Source organism: Sorex araneus, chromosome 4 (genome assembly GCF_027595985.1).
Source record: "Sorex araneus isolate mSorAra2 chromosome 4, mSorAra2.pri, whole genome shotgun sequence".
NCBI classification, from domain to species: Eukaryota; Metazoa; Chordata; class Mammalia; order Eulipotyphla; family Soricidae; genus Sorex; species Sorex araneus.
The window spans coordinates 52,794,610-52,814,079 of NC_073305.1; the positions used below are offsets into that span (position 1 = coordinate 52,794,610).

The 19,470-nt window shown below is 43.4% G+C and overlaps 1 protein-coding gene across 4 annotated transcripts in view; it reads right to left on the reverse strand.

The window, feature by feature from the left end:
• Positions 1–19,470, reverse strand: part of ARHGEF3 (Rho guanine nucleotide exchange factor 3) — a 347,358-nt gene that overhangs the window by 40,662 nt on the left and 287,226 nt on the right. Inside the window, exon 1 of one of the 4 annotated variants that reach the window (XM_012934214.2) lies at positions 573–1,300. The exons of the other annotated variants lie outside the window; for them this stretch is intronic. Coding sequence (XP_012789668.2) covers positions 573–710 — 138 coding nt within the window. The 5' untranslated portion in view covers positions 711–1,300. Of the gene's footprint in view, positions 1–572; positions 1,301–19,470 lie in introns of those variants that run through there. 4 annotated transcript variants of the gene reach the window in all.

Consider the following 19,470-nt stretch of genomic DNA (forward strand, 5'->3'; position numbering starts at 1 on the left):
TAACAAACTCAGATTCGACCCTTGATGTAGCAAAATGCTGCCTGGGATCTTCTGTCTAATGACCTTGCCAGACAGTCTTTGGAGGCTTTTGGCTTCATCTTTTGAAACCTTTTTCCTCACTGCGCCTGCAGCTTCTTTTCACATACATTTTATACAAACGCTTTCCTAAGGCACAAAGAATCTTGGTTTTATACTTCACTAAATATCTTTTTAAATGTCAAAAAAAAGAGAATTCTTCTATTACTATACTCTTAAGAAAGCATTATTGTATCTACAGTATACTTGAAATGTCCATATTAGCATATATAAATAGCAATCCAACAGAAAAAGGAAACATATATTAAAAAAAAACCCTACATGGACGTTTGCTTTTATCCTACAGATAACTACGATTTTGAAAATAATCTCTACATAAAACAGACTTGGCTGATCTGCAAATTACTCCAAACCAAACTGATGAGTGGGAAATTATGCGTTTCCGATGCCTTGGAAGAGGAGAATTACATAAATAAAAACAATCAGTGTGGGAAAGAAAGGGGAGAGACAAAACACTCGACAAAGAAAACAGTTACCCTGGTCTTCCTAAGCTCCATCTGACCTGCAGTAGATGCTGGATAGCACAACAAGACACCAAATTTTGATGGGAAAAGCCAAATGTGCCAATTGTGGTGAACTTGAGTCACTCCAAGAGGGAGCCTCCAGACGATCATCTTTCTTTTTCAGCCATTGCTTTCAAAGTTTTGAGGGGTAAGCCAGAAGCTCACATTCTCCAGAACATCCCCACAAGGTGTTTTGACCATAGTAGGTACTTGGAAAAGTCTTCCTTGAACCTTGATCACTGTCAAGAAACTTTCATATCATTTTATGCCCTTGCCAGCCACAGGAACAAGAAGTCTTCTTTGGAATAAATCCCACCTTTCTGCCATTTAAAGAGACAACCAAAAAGGATAAAAAGTTCCCAAAAAAGGAGGGGGGGACCCCAAATCCCCAAAAACCAGCAACAAAAACACACACCCAAAACACAATCCCACAATGTGGCCAGGAGTGACTTCACAATTTCTCAGCACTGTGAAAAGCCCTTTCTAAGCGGAGAGCAAATCCGGACTGCTGGGTACCTCTCCAGCTTCTTGGCAAGCCGAGCTGAACCGATAGCATGAAACCCTCCAAGCACTGGGAAGGCTCAGTTCCAAAACAAAAAGGATGAATCTCTCAACATGAAAGACAGAGTTACAAAGACTGCAGTGCTGAAGAGAAAGCTCCAACAGCCCTTTGGTATCCAGGTGGTGGTACCCTTCAGGATGTTCCTGTCCAGTGCCTGGCTCCTGAGCATCTGTGCCCAGAAGGAGAATTTCTGAAACAATTTTTACGTCAGAGCTGCACCGTCAGCATACTGAACACACACACACACACACACACACACACACAGAGCCTCTTGAGCCTCCTAAATTTCTCAAAATGGCCCCTGTTTGGGGCTGAAAATGCCAGAGTTGTGATATAATCACCTTTGGTGGCACAAACTGCATTGCAGCCCGTAAGATTTCCTGGGGGAAGCAGAAAAGGTTTCAGATAATCCTGCACGCACCTCAGAGCCCGGAGACTCCTCTGTCTCTGTCTGAGCATGCTGTCGCTGCTGGGTCATAGATTCTCTTTCAGAATGGGGAGACAAAAAGGGCAAATGCCAATTGAGTTCTCTTGTTTTAAAAGGGGGCAGGGAGCATTGCATACTTGGCAGACTGGGGGAAGATTCAACATTCCCCTTGCTGTGTCATCTTTTCTAAGGTTCTGCTGACTTTGCTGTCCATTTCACATGACCCAGACACACCAGGGTTTTCTGCAGAGTTACAAGATGTATACATAACGCAGACGCCACCCCCTCCCCCCGCCCCGAAGCCCTCTGCAGGTTGAACCCAGTGCTGTTACTAGGTAATTAAAACTCCTTCCTAAGGCATTGCTCATTGGGAAGTAAACATCATGCTGCTCTCCGGCAAACTGACATTTCCAAATAATGAGCAATCAAACTAGAAACAATTGTAAACCTCCAGCAATTGTTGTGAACCTGTGATCTAGCAAAGCAGGCTGGTACAATTTCAAAACAGAACCACCTACAGGGTTTTGCATCTATGAAAGCTTCACGCCTGACCCGTACAAGTGAAGGATGAATTGTGTAGACCTTGTGGGTTTCAGTGAGAATCAGAGATTAGAAATTTTCCTGGCCTAATTTGATTTTTCTTTTTCATTTACTCAGTGTGTCTCCAGCTACGTTTTACTGCTGCCTACAAAGAGCCTTGGGGAAAATGTTTCCAGATTCTAGTTAAATAGCTCTATGGAGAACTGGCAAATGAAATAGTAGGGATGCTTTCAGGCTTTACAGAGAGATTAAAGAACCCAACCTGCAGAAGCTTCCTAGTCTAACAACTCAGCTGGCAGACAGAACTGAGCAAGGTCAATGCTAAACCCAGCAACAACTTGCCCTGTTTCAAGTACATACACCACCCCACCATGCAATTTAAAGCCAGGTCAGAGGGCACCTCTAATAGAGTTTTTAGAAAGAAAGAAAGAAAGAAAGAAAGAAAGAAAGAAAGAAAGAAAGAAAGAAAGAAAGAAAGAAAGAAAGAAAGAAAGAAAGAAAGAAAGAAAGAAAGAAAGAAAGAAGGAAGGAAGGAAGGAAGGAAGGAAGGAAGGAAGGAAGGAAGGAAGGAAGGAAGGAAGGAAGGAAGGAAGGAAGGAAGGAAGGAGAGAAAGAAAAGAGAGAAAGAAAAGAGAGAAAGAAAAGAGAGAAAGAAAAAGTCAAGCATTGCATATGATATCTAGGCACTATGTTCTGAATAACATCAGTTTTGTTTGATCATTTCCAGATCTTAATAGCCTCGCTTTCCTGTCTTACTGCACTAGCTAAGACTATGCATGGTTGGTTATAAGCTGAGAGAGTACACTAGTTTAATTCCTGATTCTAAAATGATGGGGGAAGGTGGGACGGCATGCCTAGAAGTTCTTAGAACTTATCCTGGCTCTGCACTCAAAGATCACTACATGGGGTACCAGGGATCAAATCCAGGTCAGCCGCATGCAAAGCAAGAGCCTTACCCACTGTTATATCCCTCTAGCCCTGCAAAAGTGATTATTATGAAGAGCTGTCATTAAGGATTGTGTTTGATGACAGCATAAATGAGATATCCACTATCAAGCAGAGGAAGTGCTCTTCCTTATCAAGTTTGCTGTGAATAACTATTTTTTTTTGTTTGCTTGCTTGTTTTGGTTTGGTTTTGGTCCACACCTGGTAATGGTCAGGGCTTATTCCTAGCTCTGTAGGCTCAGGGATCACTCCTAGCTGGGCTTGAGGAATCATAAAGGGACTATGCCAGTGATTGAACCCAGGTTGACTATATACAAGGCAAGAAGAGCTTTACCTGCTGTACTATCTCTCCAGCCCCCAGTTTGCTGTGAACTTTTATCACAAATGAATATTGACTTTCATCAAATTTCTTCTTTGTCTTGACAGAGGACAGAGTAATTGAGAAGTTCAATGCATTTTTGAAAAATGATTCATGTTTGTTGCAACCCCCCTCTTTAAGGCACCATGATTTACTAAGTTACTCATAACTGAATTTCAGACATACAATATTCCAACACCAATTCTACCACCACTGTCAATTTCCCTCTACCAGTGTCCCCAGGTTCCCTTCCACTGCCCTTCCCTGCTCCCTTCCCAGCCTCCTTGACAGGCACATTCTTAAGTCTGATTTTGTAGTTTGGATCTTGTGTTTACAGTATTTCTGGCTCTGTTTTAGATGTATATATATACCAGCCCTCTATCCCAGCAATGTACAGTGGTCCCTGACCCCTACCCTGATTACATCCCATCTCCTTCTTCTTACTCTCCCACTCAATTTCTTTCCTTCTCTGTTGCAGGGACTCTTGCCAGTGGTTTTTGCATATTTACTTTTCTAGTCTTCCTAAAATCCCTGCAGAGTATTATCTATTATAAGCCTCATTTTAAAGATAGGAAAACCAAAGGACAGAGTGAGCCAAGTTGCTTAAATTTACTCAGGTGAAATAGGTGTTTAGGACTTACATCTAACAGAGTTCTTCACTAGAGCCTGCAAACCTTTTCTATATGGGACCAGATGGCAAATATTTCATGCTTAATAGACCATGCAGTCACTTTTCTCATGACTATCATTTCTGTCATCAGCCATAAGCACTAAATAAATAAATGAACATGGCTATTTGTCTCTAAACAATGTGACAAAAAATTAAAATATAATTTTCACATGTCACAAAAAATTCCCTTCTGTATTTTTTTGAATCATTGAAAAATATAGACACCACTCTATTTATGGTCCAGTAGAAGTGGCTCATGGGCCATACTTTGCTGACCACTGTTCTGTACTCCTATTGGCCCTTCAGGGCTCAGGTCCTGGATCAGTTTTCTACTATGACATATATAAAGATGAAACTCACAGGCATGACATCCTCCCACAGCACACTTAGTCTTTAGGCCCTGGCAGGTAGCACAGGCTTGGCTTATAATCTCCCTGGTACTGGATATATAAGTCCTCCTTTGGTAAGTGAGGATATATGTAGTTACCTTTTAAGAGGAAACTCTACCTCACTTTTTTTTTTAATTCTTTTAATGGCTCAAAATATCATCCTGAACAAATATTAGCCTGAATGTAATACAAACGTTTCCTGATCATTAATACACACAAATAAGGAACATTAAAAAAGAGACAGGGTGCGGGGCGGAGGAGATGTCAAAAGTCACATGGGATTGGGGAGAGGGGATGAGTCGGGAACAGGATGGATCACAGGTTGGTTAAAGTCAAAGCTGGGGCAGGGGAATATGTACTTCAATGTGCAATTCTACCCACAGAAGATGGCCCAAAATCTCCATCATAAAAAGATTTACTTTAATGAACAAAAAACTGTTCTTGCAAATGCACCAGTGCCTGTTAAACTGAAGTGCAAAGTGACATGTGAGCCATTTACTTCAGTTGTTAATGAGGGCCTAGTGAGACAGCATCTAGAACAGATGTAATTAGAAGAAACCTGTTTGTTTTGTTTTTTTTAAAAAAATCCCATTATTGAATCTTCATAATTTCCAGTGAATCAAGACCAGTACAGAGAAAGATTCACATGGCTGGGGCATCCAATGATGGGGAGTGACTCAGAGACATTTAAACATACAGAGAGGCACGAACAGGGTCCAGAATCTCTGAAGTCTGTTTATTCCATGTTTATTCTGTCTTATACATTTGCTGATTTGTTTTGATCTTATTAAGAAATGAAACCCATCAACAGGCTCCTGATCACTGAACTCTGACATAAAACAATCTGTCAGAGTTCAATTCTGATTCATGTCAGAAACTATACATAAAACATGCGGTCACTCAAGAATAGATTTCTAAGGACAGGAGTTCCTTTCCTTTTTTATTTATTTTCACTTATGAAAGACTGCTAAGCTATCTGAGATTATGTCCCAAATACATGGCACTGTCCCTTTCTGGGATGATTTAGACCTCCAATCATTGCTAGGTCCTCATTTCCACTCTGCTTCTTGCAAGAAAAGGAAATAGAAAGTTCAGTATTGAAAATCGCCTTCACTTTACACCACTTCCTTTGGACCGAACAATAGTTCACACTGTTCTAGTTCATACCTGAGATTCTCATCTTCAAAACCTCTAGGTCATCACAGATATTATTGTGTTCTCAGTTCCTTTGGAAAAACCTAGTATCCATCCCACCCTTCTGAAGTCTCTTACTGACTTACTATTCATTTTTATCTCACTATTCATTTTTGACACACTTCTTCCTTCTACACTATAGCTTTACTACAGATGGTCCCACTCTTCCCTTTTAGGGGGAAGTGACAGTTTGCTTTGTATCTTATCCCTCAAAGAATCCGTAGATTCTCTTTCCTGGTTAACGGTTTTCTAATGAAATAGTTGAGAATAAATCTTAGTTAAAAAATGAATCTTTGGGCTGGGGAGATGACTCAAGAAGCATTTTAGCTATTTAGCACCTTAGTATGTACAAGGCCCTGAGTTTGATCCCTGGCACCACGTTTTTTTATTTTTTAATTTTATTGATTCACTGTGAGATATAGTTACAGGCTTTCATGTCTGAGTTACAATCACACAATGATCAAACACCCATCCTTCTACCAGTGCACATTACCCACCATCAATATCTCCAGTATTCCCCCACCTTTCCCATCCTCTCACAGACAATATTCCCCATACTTTCTCTCTACTTTTGGGCATTATGGTTTGCAATGCAGATACTGAGAGGTTATCATGTTTGGTCCTTTATCTACTTTTGGCACACATCTCCCATCCTGACCAATTCCTCCAACAATCATTTTCTTAGAGATCCCTTCTCTATTCCTGCTGTCCTCTCCTGCCTGCTCATTAGGCAGGCTTCCAACTATGGAGCAATCTTCCTGACCCTTCTATCTACTGTCCTTGGGTGTCGGTCTTGTGTTACATTATTTTATGCTCCACAAGGCACCTCATGTATCTTGAACATAACTGGGTATAGTCTTTGGGCTCTCAGCATTGCTGGTGATTCCCTATTAAAAATATCTCATTGAAACTCATATAAACTGGGTGACCTTGATCAAGTTACCCATAGTTTCTTCAAACAAAGAAATGGGGAAATAATATTCTCATAATGCAGTAGTGGGAAATCAGTGGATAAAGTTATCATTTATTGGAAACATAAACTTATCAAGACCCAAACTAGAACCTTCACGTGGATTTGCTTATCATATCTTCAAAACTTTCTACCAGAGATAATGTCATTATCTCTAGTTTACAGATGAGTAAATTGAGGTTCAATTAGCTTAAATACCAACACAGGTCATATATCTAAAATGGCAAAGGCAAGATCATAAACAAGACCACACACCTCTTAAACCTCTGCTACAAGACTGCTCCAGAGATAATACAACAGGCACAGAGCACAGTGCTCTGTTAATGCATATTCTCAACTAACAGTCCCAGAACAGGATTGTTATGTTTTCACAAGACTGTTTCTCTGACTCTTTCCCTTTGTATCTAAGAATAGGTGAACTCATCCAATCATCCAATTGTACTTTTTCTTTTATAAAGAGCTGATTGAAAAATAATTTTAGGTCTATGGAAGAGTTGCAAAAATAGTACAGAGTGTTCCTGTGCCCTCTTTGCCCCACTTCCCCAAATGTTATGTCTTATATAATCAGACCATTTATCAAAGCCAAGTTATTAACATAGCTACAACATTATTAACCAAACTATCAAAGGAGTTCTGGGATTTCACCAATTTCCCAACTAATGTTCTTCTGTTCCAGAATCCCACATTATATTTCACTGCTTGAGCTCCATAATTTCCTCCAATCTGTGGCAGTTCTCCAGTCTATATCTTTCATGATATTTATAAATTCGACACATTCAAAGAGTATGGGTTTGTGGGGGAAGGTGTTGTTGTAGGGAAAGCACAGGGGTAAGGTGCTTTCCTTGCAAATATCTGACCCCAGTTTGATTCATGGCACCACATATGATCCTCTGACCCTCCCCACCCTCCAACACTTGAGGAATCCCTGAGGAATCTCTGAGCACAAAGAGTTGGTTATTTTATAGAAAATCTTGCAATTGAGATTTATCTGTTACTTTCTCATGGTTGTGCTGAAATTACTAAATTTAACTTTGGGTACTAAGGGCAGAAATACTACAGAAAGGATGTGACTGTTTGGGACCCTCTCAGAGGATCCATGTTGTCATGGTATCTAATGACTAGTTATGCCAATCTTGACCAGTTGGTTAAAGTTGGTGTTGTGCCCCCAAAAAGACAAGTTGGCAAGTTGACTCCCAAACCTGGAACTGCGACCTTATTTTGTATTAGAATCTTTGCAGATGTAATCACATTAAAGATGATGATACAGTAGATTGGAGTCGGCCCTAAATCCAATCACCAGTGTCCTTATAAGAAGTGAAATGCAGAAAGAAACACACAGGGAGAATGCCATGTAATGACAGAGGTCATGATTGGAGTGATGTATCTATGAGCCAAAGCATATCAAAGATTTGCAACAAATACCAGCTCCTGGGAAGAGACAAGTAGGGATTCATTCCCCTTCAGGCTTCTGAGGGAGGATGGCCTACCAACACCTTGACTTCGGATTTCCAGCTCCCAGAACAGTGAGACATAAATTTATGTTGTTCTAAGTCACCTGGCTTGTAGTTTTTAGTGACAACAGTTCTAGAAAGCTAATACGGGGGTATCTGCTGTATTTCTCCACTGGAAATTTACTGTTCCCTCATCTTTGTAATCAATACATACACTGGGAGATAGTGTGCAACCTTGCATCCTTTCAAGTTCAACCCTGTCTGTTTATCCAGTATCTGCAAAGTTGCCTTTACCAATATGTTCAGTGCCTCCCTCAGGGAATTTCTCCTAGATGAACAAGGAGAACCTGGCAGTGTACACAAGACAGCTCAAGTATTTAGTTGGAGCAAGCAAGGAGTGGGGTAGCTGAGGTGGTGGGTAGGTGGGGCACAGTGGATCCCAGGGGAATGTAGAACAGACACAGAGACAGCAATGAGGAGGCCTTGATGGAGCTGTTTGGTAAGAGGAGTGTGGTTGTAGGGATAGAAGGGGAGTGGGGTTAGTGACTATCTTATTTATTTGAACTAGAAAAGGATAATAATTAAATAATGGTTTTCTAATTCCAAAATTTCCATTAAATTTTGTTTTCTGTTCTCCTTTCCCTGGCACAGAGCTCAGTGACCCGGTGCCATCTGTTACCAGAAACTGAAAGACAAGTAATGAAACCCAAATTCCAACGGAAATCTGGCTTCATCGATTAGGTCAGATGTGTTTCAGAAGTACTTGCTTTTTAAGCCACGAGGTAAGCAGAGAGTCTTCATACTTACAATGACAATTTTTCTCTAGGCACTTATACTGGGTTTGAGGACCTTAACAAACCACCAGGAATAGCTCCGGGAAGGATCTCTGATACATTTGGCTTGGCTAATCTCAAAGATGTCCTCACACACTCGATCCCACCCTGAACAATTCATTTCTCCGGCCCTGAGTCTGATTGCCTCGCACTAAACATCGGAGGGAGATTTGATTTCCTCTTTGGTGAAATGACCCAACTTCTCCACATTATAGGCTCTCACTGAAATCCTTCTTCTTTCTTTCTCACTTTAAGAGAAAGAAATTAATGATGGCTGCCTTTTGCTAGGTTGGTTTTGGTTTTGCCTTTGATTTAGTCACTAATGGGGAATTCGGAAGGCTTGGATATATAACTACAGAGCATTCAGAGTTAGTTCAGTCCATGGCCAAGCTTCAGTGATGGTACCAGAGTGCTATGTTAAGGATCCCATAATTTTTCCAAACTTTCTTCATGGAAATGCGACAGAGCAGATGACATGATATCCTAAGATGGCCTGGGCAAGTCCACAAAAACTCATCAACTCGAAGGGGTATAAAATGGAACACAGAGGGTTGAGACAGTACAGCAGGTAAGGAGCTAGCCTTGCATGCTGCCGATCTGGGTTCAATCCCCATACGGTTCCCCAAGCCCCACTAGGAGTGATACCTGAGCACAGAGCCAAGAGTCATCCCTGAGCATGGCTGGCCCAAACATTTTTAAAAAACATTTTTTAAAACTGGAATACAGTAAGGCAGGAGAGATGTCTTGCTCCCGGTAGATCAAGTCTGTCTTTGCTGGAGCCAGAGCCCACCTGCTAAGAGCCTGGAGCAGCACTATTTGCGGAGCTCAGACAACGATGGCACAAGATTCTGGAGGTATACTCAGTTCCTGCCCCAAACACAGTGACCCCCATAAATACAAATAAAAACAGAGGAGAGAAAGAAACCACACTTTATGACCGTTTCTGTGGACATTTGGCCTCCTTTCGTCCATTCCTTCTTTGTTTCTTTCTAGTCAAAAACACACAGTGACAAAACCAAAACAGCTCTCCAGTGTTCACAACCACCACGGAATGAAAAGAAAGGTGGGCCAGAGAGATGGATTTCAGCCAGGGTGCCCTGGAGAAGCAATTAATTTTACTCCAAACAGAAAGGCTGATGTTCACAGCATTTTGTTTTGTTTCTGAGACAAGACCTCAAGCAAGCAATTAATCATTATTCATCTCATTATCTTTAAATGTTTGTCCCCACATTGTAAAAGTAGCTTGTTCGATTTGTCAGCTATGGGGAAATTCAGATTTGTGGAATGACGATTTGTGGGCTGAAGGAAAAGAAAAAAGGAACCATGGGAAATAATTCAGTTTAAAAAAAAAAAAGTGGAGGGCCCCTCCAGGAGCTGAAGCAGGGAGAAGCAATGTAGATCGTGAACACAATCTCTTTGCAGTGCCAGTAAAATAAAACAGAGCCACTGCTTCAGACACCGTCTTTTTGGCTAAGGCTTCCCTCCTCAATTACTTTCAAAGTTATTCATTTCAGTCAACATTATAAGGGTAAGTCAACATTTGTCCTGGCAGCAAGCCCAAATTTGTTATTTTATTAGTCTGCTACTGGTTCAATTGGCCCAAGATTAAACAAAGCTAATAAATAGCCCTAAAATATTGGAGTTTAGCAGAAAACCACATTCAAGTTCTCTTACACAGGATGTTACTATTACTTAACCTTGGGTCGGAGAAATGCACACCCACACCCCAATAAGTTCCTTTCAGCAGATGCCAGCCTATGGCCTGAAAATTCATTTCGGTCATGCCCAGACATGGCATGACAGACCTTCAGAGAAAGAGGAAGCCAAATATTTAGCTCTTTCTTCGGTCCCGAGCTCCGCATCTGCCTTCTGAACAACAGCAAAGCTCTTACTCTGTCGAGGCGGAGAGGGCCAGATGCTCTGGGCTAAAGTTGGACCTAAAAGAGCATGAGGCCGCCAGTGGTCCCACCTCTGGACTCCACAGAGCAAGACCAGCCTTGGGCCCAGCAAACATCTTCACCTGATTTTAAGGGGGTTACCTATGCCTCGTTGGCAAGAATGCCTTGACCGTGATGCACCCACCACATGACCCCCATTCCCAAGGCTGGAAAACGGGGCTAAAGTGGCACCGCTTCTGGTGGGAGGAAGTAACAAGGCACACAAGGGGTGGTTGTAGTGGCCTAATCAGAGTTCCAGGACCTGAGGAAGCCGCTGTGGCTCCGGGGTTTCATAACCACTCATTTCCTACCAACTTCTTGGAAACCCTTGGGTGGCATGCGAGTTCTGTGTTTGCCTGTCTCTGCGAATGGGATTCCCTGACACCCCCTGGAACTGGGTGAGAGTCAGTTGAGGGCAGGGAGTGCTGCCTCTGGGAAAGCAACTCTTCATGGTTCAGGTCTTGGTATGTGCAGGGCTCAGTAGTCCTTTAAGGGGAAGTGGTGGGGTGGGGGGGGATGTGGTGCTCAGTAGTAAAGCACCAGGCCCCCGCATGCATGAGATTGTGGGGAGTCTGACCTCTGGCGCCACCCCCACTTGACCCCAGCACTGTTCCTGTGATGTCAACATATTTTTGTCAACAATGACGACAATAATAGCAAAGGGAACAGGGAAAAACAAACAACACAGAGTCCTTTGGGCACAGTTGCTGAAGCCCGCACAGGCTGAAAACAAGGGACAAAGTCAAACCAATATTTCTGCCCAGAGTACAATGCCCTGGGAACTGCAGGCATAATGACAGAGGGTACTAAGACCTCCAGCTAAGACAGTGGCCTCTGCAGGCCCGTTCTCCTGGAATGTGGGGGTGACTCTCCTCTCTCTTTCAGAGAAGCTGGAATGGGGGCATGAAATGACAGAGCATCATTCTTGGTACTAGTGTGCCCCCCCAACCCCCAGGAAGCTGACAGTAAATATTAGGTCGGTTTCCTCCGTTCTGATGTCCTAGGAGAGGCCCGCTGGCTCCCACAGTCTCTAGTGCCCTGGCCTATCCCTGAAGCAGTGGATTTTGTCCTGGGCCTTCCAGAGACAAAGCCTGAGCTCCAGGTCATCCACCATGGACTCAACAATCACATGCTCTGGCCAGAAGCCCTGGGCTAAGTATTTGGATTTTACATTCCTGCCTTTCTTTCTTCCTGCAGTTTTATCATCTGTTTAGTCAAACTCAGGGTGGTGGGGGCTGGGGGTGGGAGGGAATAGAGCAAAACTGGGAGTGGTTTGGCAGGATCCAAGGCTAAGTCAGGAAAGGAAAACATCAGTTAAATCCTAAGATAAGAATCTGAGTATGGGGGAGGGGATCTAAGAAGGTGGGTCTAAGGGTTTTAGAGAACTCTACCCCACTCTAGATCCCTGAATTACAGGCTAGAAGAGATTACCACTTGCTTTGCAAGTGGCCAACCTGGGTTCGATCCTCAGCATCCCATAAACCCAGAGCTCTACCAGGAATAATTCCTGAGAGATAGAAAGGAGTAACCCCTAAGTATTGTTGGGTGTGGCCCAAAAACACAAAACAAAACAAAATAAGAGCTGCCATCTCAGGACTATTCAGGAATAGGTGACATAGAAACAGTCAACTCATAGTGCAAGGTGATATTTCTCCCCCAAATAACACATTAGCTAAGGTTTCCAGAACATACAAGGCGGGGGGGGGGAGGCAGGGTTCACTGTTGGGGGTTGTTTTTTTTTTCCTCTTTCCCCATCCCCAACCCCCTTCTATCAATCATCCTTTGAAGCTCAGTTTTATCTTAGTTTCCAAGAAAAGAAAAAGTGATGAAAAAGGATGAGCAGATCTTAATCTCAGAGTTCTAAAGGAAGGACAAATTGTTCCAGATGAATCTGAAGAGAGCAAACACATCTCAAGCAAGCAAAGCTGACACAGCCTGTCTCCCATCTGATGAAGACGATGATGCCACTGGGACCAAGGATGCCACCTTCAGTGCCAGGGGAGCATGTGATCAGGCCAAGAGCACCTTCTTGTTACTCAGACCATTTCTGCTTTTAACAAGAACAAAGCTTCAGAGCAAACAAGCCTCAAAGAGCTGGGAGCTCCATATGGAAATCTGAAACGCATGTGCCATGTTCCTTGGAGACCCTGAGCTGTTCCTCCTCACAGTTTACCCCTTCAAATCAGCCGTGCTTGCACTTGGAAGTGAAGAATGCCACACTTGAATGTTTTGGAACTATCTGATCTCTTCTAAGAAGAGTTCATGCAGAAATTGGTGGGGGTGAGAAGAACACACCAGTTACACAGCCCTAAAAAATGGACCAAATCAGTTAAAATAGAAAGTTTTTCAACTTCCAGCTTTCACTTGACATCTTGACATCCAATGCACAATGGTGGTATGTTGGAATATAAGGAACAATGTGTACTACTCAGGCAATGTGAGGTCAGGAATCTATACTGGCCTTCCTCTTGCTTCTGCACACCCAAGCTTAGCAGATAGCTTCTAAATGTGAATCCCTGAGGTAGGTAGGGGTATATGTGTGTGTGTGGGGGGTAGGTGTGTGTGTGTGTGTGTGTGTGTGTGTGTGTACCCACTTACAGAACACAAGACTGACTTGCTTTAAGAATTTTCACTTGGTAGCACTTTTTTAATGACAAATTTTAAAATGCCCACTGACAATAGATTCCCCCCCCCCCACAAAAGCTCATAACAAACCCTGGCTCCTAGTGCTTTGCACTTGCAACCTTGAAACCCAGTGATTAAGTGTTATTTCTAACTCTCCACAATTAATATGCAACCAGATGTATAATTATCTACAGCTGGTTAAAACTCAGAAAGCCAATGAATTTGAAAAAGGAGGTATTCTTCAGCAAAGGAGGCGAAAGTGCCTGGAGACCCAGCCTCACTTCACTCCCTATCCACTAGCTTATTTCAAATCATAAAAAAATCAAGATGGAAGGCAAATAGATGATGGGGGTTGACTTAAAAGAGTGGAACACAGACCCGTGATTTGGAGGTTCAGTTTTTGTAAAATCATGTTGGTTCAGCCATTGAAGATTCCATGGTAAGGGATGCCAAACAGAATTTCCAGAAAAAGACAAAGGTAGTTTTGCAGTATAAGGAAGTTGTCATTTATTCCTGAGGTAAAGGGCTATTGCAGAGGAGACCTTGTATCCACAAGGGGTAAATACAGAGGGCTCCCTTGGAGACTCTGGAGAGATAAGCTGCAACACACTTTTCCAGGAAAGGCTCCCTAAGAATCTTCCAGGGATGTAGGGAGCAGCTTCCTTCCTGGTCCAACCTGCAGCCTCTGCCCCGCTATTTAGGCTCAGGCTCTGTGTTCCTGAGTATGAGAAATGGGTAGCAAGGGCATCATACCCGACTAAGCCTCCAGATTTGTGATTAAATAAATGACATGCTGCCAGGGCTCGCAGTTACTCCCAGATTCTAGCAGTTTTCTAAAAACAATTGTTCTCCCACCTCTGTGTCTCACACTGTCAAGGAGAGAAGAAAGTGATCTGGAGATGATGGGGAAGCCCTGCGTGGAAGGTGGAGCCAGGCAGTCATTCTGCACTGCACGCTCGCATGCTCTGCCTGCACACACAGACACACAAAATGCAAACTGCATAATCTGCACACACACATGCATAGTCATGCAAACATGCTACACACATAATCACACAATCACACATACTCATCTAGAACACACAGCAACACCATCACCCCATTTCATAGGCGAGGAAGTGGGTATTCAGAGAAATAAAGCAACTCTCCCCAACCCACCTGACTTGAAAGTCTCTTCTCAGTCACACACTGGCCACCTCCCAGGATATACAACCCCCTTTCATATCATAACAGCAATAATACTGAGGGTTTCTTCAGACCCTCAGGTGCTTTGGGGGCAGAATTTCTTGGACTTTTTTCAAATACAAATGTGCCCATTTCATGGAGTGGACAATGAAGGCTCAGTGGGGTTAACTGCCATTAGTGGCAGTGGTCTGAGACCACAGCTGCGAGTCAGCAACATTCTTAATCATAGTATGGCTCTTTTACTAAGCCAAATGGGAGCCTGAGAGGAAACAGACCAGAGGGGCTGATACTAAGGCAGGGAGTTGGAAAAGAGGCTATAACAGTCAAACCCTGTCCCTTGGAATTGGCGTCCCCCACTCCTCTGCTGGTGTCTCCTTCTCGCTTCTTCCTCTGCCGCCAACTGACACTCCTCCATCAAGGGCACTTGGGAACTGGTCTCTTCGTACCCTGGGGCTTACTAGATGGCCATCGCCCAATAAAACTTCCCACTTCAGTCTGCCAAAGTCCCAAGTAATGTAGTCTTTTTGGAGAGATGACTCAAAAGGCTGGTGTGCTTGCTTTGCATGTGGCAGCCCAGGTTGAAACACACACACACACACACATCCTCCCCAAGCATCTAACATTGACAGTAGCACCAAAACCAAGGACAGCTGGCTTTCCTCTGACAACTGCCAATATATTCAGCTTTTAAGTAGCTTCCTCAAACTCAGTAAAGTCTGAAAACAGAAAGCATAACTTTCTCTTCTTTAAATCTGGGGGGTGGGGGAATGATAGGTCAAGTCTGGTCCCAATAATTCTTTACGGACAAAGAGCATTAGGGGTATTGTCCAGCTTCCTCTTCAGTGACTGTGGTGACTATCATGCAATGGAGTTTCCACACATTTCCAACAAAAGATCTATTTAGAGTGAAAGTGCTCTGCTAAAGAATGGAGCAGGACTCCAATGCAACCCATTCTCACCTGCTTGTCTTGGGCCTGGGGCAGTGATCAGACCAGCACACAGTTAAGATTCCCTGAAGAGGGCCAGAGTGAACGCTTTATATGGAGGAAGTCTGCATTCAGTGCTAGCACCATGGTTCCCTGAGAACTGCCAGGATAGAACCCTATGCACTGAGACAGATGTAGCCTATGAACACTGCCAGATGTGACCCCCAAACAAAATTCCCCGATGAGGGACCAGGGGTGTAGCTCAAGTGAAGAGCCTGTGTTTGCCCATTGGCACTGTTTGGTCCCTGAGCACCACTGGGCATAAATCCCCCAGCCCACCCCAAAATAGATTCCCAGAGGATATATGCCAACGTGGGGGAGAGATCACACACGCCTCATTTCCTGCCTCTCTTCCTGAGGCTCATATGCCACCTTCTCTATGAAAATCATCATATGCTGGCCTTCATTTTTTTCCACCTGTGACTCCTTTTCACCTGAGACATTTTTCTGTGACCTTAGGAATGACAGTATATAAAACAGGTATACAAACTAGACATTTATAGATAATAAATCATAGCACTATAGCACTATCATCCTGTTGTTCATCAATTTGCCTGAGCGGGCACCACATCCTGAGTAGCTTGCCAGACTCTGCCATGCGGGCGGGATAGTCTTGGTAGCTTGCCGGGCTCTCTGAGAGGATGGAGGAATTGAACCTGGGTAGGCTGCGTGCAAGGCAAACGCCCTACCTCCTGTTGCTGTGCTATCACTCCAGTCCAATACATCACAAACTAATTTATTTTAAAATAATTTTAAACATTTTTTTTTTTGCAACTGCTCTGTTGAAGCAATGATGATGGGAACACAAGAAAACCACACTGAACTCTTTTGTCCCACCTGGCAGGAATGTGCGTGTATGCCTGCCAGTGTGCTTGGAACATCTTTTGTTTTTTAAAAAATAACGTCCAGTGCCAACTCAAATCCTTGGGAAACTGGGTGGGTGTTTCCTAAAAGGAAATTCAAGTGACCTCTCTGTGAACCCCTTGATAGGACTAACCGCAGCATCCACTCAACTAATGGACGTGAAAAATAGGTGCTGCTGGAACAAGGGTCTGTGGAGCTCTGGCTGTGGGCAAGCCCTGCAAGCCCACAGTTGCCTGGAAAATTCTCATCCATATAGCTGAGGAGTTTCCACAAGTTGGTCTGAGCTCACAAGATTGGGATCCAAACTCAGCTCCTCCCGTGTTCCAAATCCAAGCTCCTCATTACTAGGCTTGACGGCTGCCTCAGATTAAAAACGCCAGTTTGCCAATCCTAACTGGAGGAGGAAAGATGATAATTTAAATGATTCCAACTGAACCTTTTGACCCTTTGGCTTTGGTCCTTAGAAGAGAAATTCTGGTGTTTTTTGTTTGCTTATTTGATTGTTTGCTTGTAAGGTGGCTAACATTAAATCCAGAACATTTTCCTTGCTACAGAAAAGCTAAATTTTCCCTATGAATTGAGCTGCTAGAAAGTCAATGGGCTGAGCTCATGTTCTGCACGTAGGAGGACAGGATTTGAATCTTAGTACTACCTGAGCAGCGTTGGGGGGACCTCTAAGCACTAAGTCAGGAGCAGCCCCTGGGTACTGCTAGTGTGTTCACCACCCCCTGCCCCCAAATATTGATATCTGAAATTTGGGTCCTATGCTCAAATTCCAAAGGTCAAGTCTAGCCTGTAAGTGGCTGTGGCCAAACATGGAAACTGAAAGGCTTTTAATCCCAGAAAAGCCTTCCTTTGGAATGCTCTTCATACACTATTTCCAAACTGTATCATCAGGACAATTTCTTAGCCCCATGTCTATATTCCTGAACTATTACATATCTCATGTTTCCTTACAGTGCATAGTAAACAGTATAAAATTAAATGATATCACTGCTTTAACTTGAAAAATCATTATCACCTGTCCTAAATAGATCAGTGATTTCCAATCTCAGGTTCACAGACTGGTGTAGCCTAGCCCTATAGATTTTTTTTTCTTTCTGGGTCACACCCAGTGATGCACAGGGGTTACTCCTGACTTAGCACTCAGGAATTACTCCTGGCAGTGCTGGGGGGGAGGGGTCATGTGGGATGCTGAGAATCGAACCTGGGTCCACCGCCTGCAAGGCAAACACCCTACCTGCTGTACTATCACTCCAACCCCCCAGCCCTATAGATGTTAAATTGGTTGGAAACTCACTGAAATAGATCACCCACAAAAAAAGAACTCTATAGTTTCAAACTCTTATCACTCTTGTTTCCCTGAAGCATCTAGGCCTGAGCTTTGTTAAAAGGGGGAAATTTGCAAGTGATAGACTCAAAAACATACCAGCTCCAGAGGTTTTCACCTTGACAAAATCAGATGGGTCAAAAGAGAACTGAAAAGGGAAAGTTGTTCAAAATCATGGTGGGTCCTCACTCCTGTACACCTTGCCCCTGTATCATTTGAGCTACCTCAAGTGCTATGAAACCCACCTTTTGAGAAATAATGCTTTAACCTAATCTCACACCCGACAAAGACTCTCTGGTTCCTAGTTATGCCCTATTGCCAGCTAACAAAGGGAGCAGTTGTAAGAAGAAATAAAGGCTGCTAAAGAAATGCAGGTGAGCATTTAAGAGTCTCCCAAGCAACTTTTCCCTTAGCACCGAACCAGAACAAAGTTCACTCTCTGAGACTCTTGGAGCCTGAAAGTAGCATGTTTGGAAGTCTTTTCTGATGTTCTCTCCCTGTTTAAAATCTATGATTAGTCCCCACCAAGAAGCTGAAGCGGAAGGAGGTGACTTTTCTTGTGGCTGACACTTGAGCTACCATCAACGTTCTCTCCTCTTCTAGCATCAACTTCCTTTGCCACAGTGGTTTGCGACCTTACTTTGTCCGTGAGACCATACCCAGAGGTGGATATGGTCTGGAGCTGGTGGTACCTTTTTGATGTCCTGAGCAATCATCAATCGGTAAGGAGCAGGGCTAGTGTGTGAATATAAATCAAGGCTGCCAAAAACCTACCCAGAATAGTGAATCACCCGCATGTCTCCCCTACCTAAAGTGAAAAATAAGTAGTGTCTTCACCGGTGACTTTAATTATCTTCTCTATATTTGCTTGGAATTGTTCTTGTCATGTGTGGGGATTTGGAAATTATGAAATGTTAGCCTTGTGATATAAGATAATATACTCAAGAAGGGAACTTGTGCTGGCCTTGTGTCAGGTCAGAGAGCACCCAGAAGGAAACCGATCACTTCTCCCCCTGTCAGGTCCAACGCCCTCTCTTTCTACCCACTGGCTGGTTCCCTTTTCTTTATGTGGCTGCTGTTTCCAGGAAGACTCCTCTTTTCCAAGTAAGATAGCTGCAAAACACTGAATTTTATAAAGTCGTTCTTGTAGGCTCTTGGTTTTATTTCATTGAATCAGGTTACCAACCTCTAGTGAAGTCTATGGAAACCAGACTCATGGGAAATGGGCTCTAGTTCACTCTAACGTTTAATTAACACCACTGCTGGAAACATTAGACCTCCAAAACATTAGAGCTCCAAAAGACACTATTTCAAGATGGCATCTATATGCATAGAAGTTTGCGTCTACTCATTCTTTGGGGCACCTGCCTTTTATCTGTGATCGTACATCACAGTTACAGTGAGGCCTTGCCATTGGCTCTTCTGGAGGGCAGGTGCAGGGAAGACCCACAGGAACACTGGCCCCCAGTGAGACTCCTCTATGTGATCACATTTAATGAGATTTATTGTGAACACCCCCAAATAGTGCTGCTTACAGCGGATCCCCCTCCCAGCTCAGGAAGATGACTGGTTTAAGACATCTGTACAGTGTGCCAAGACATCAAG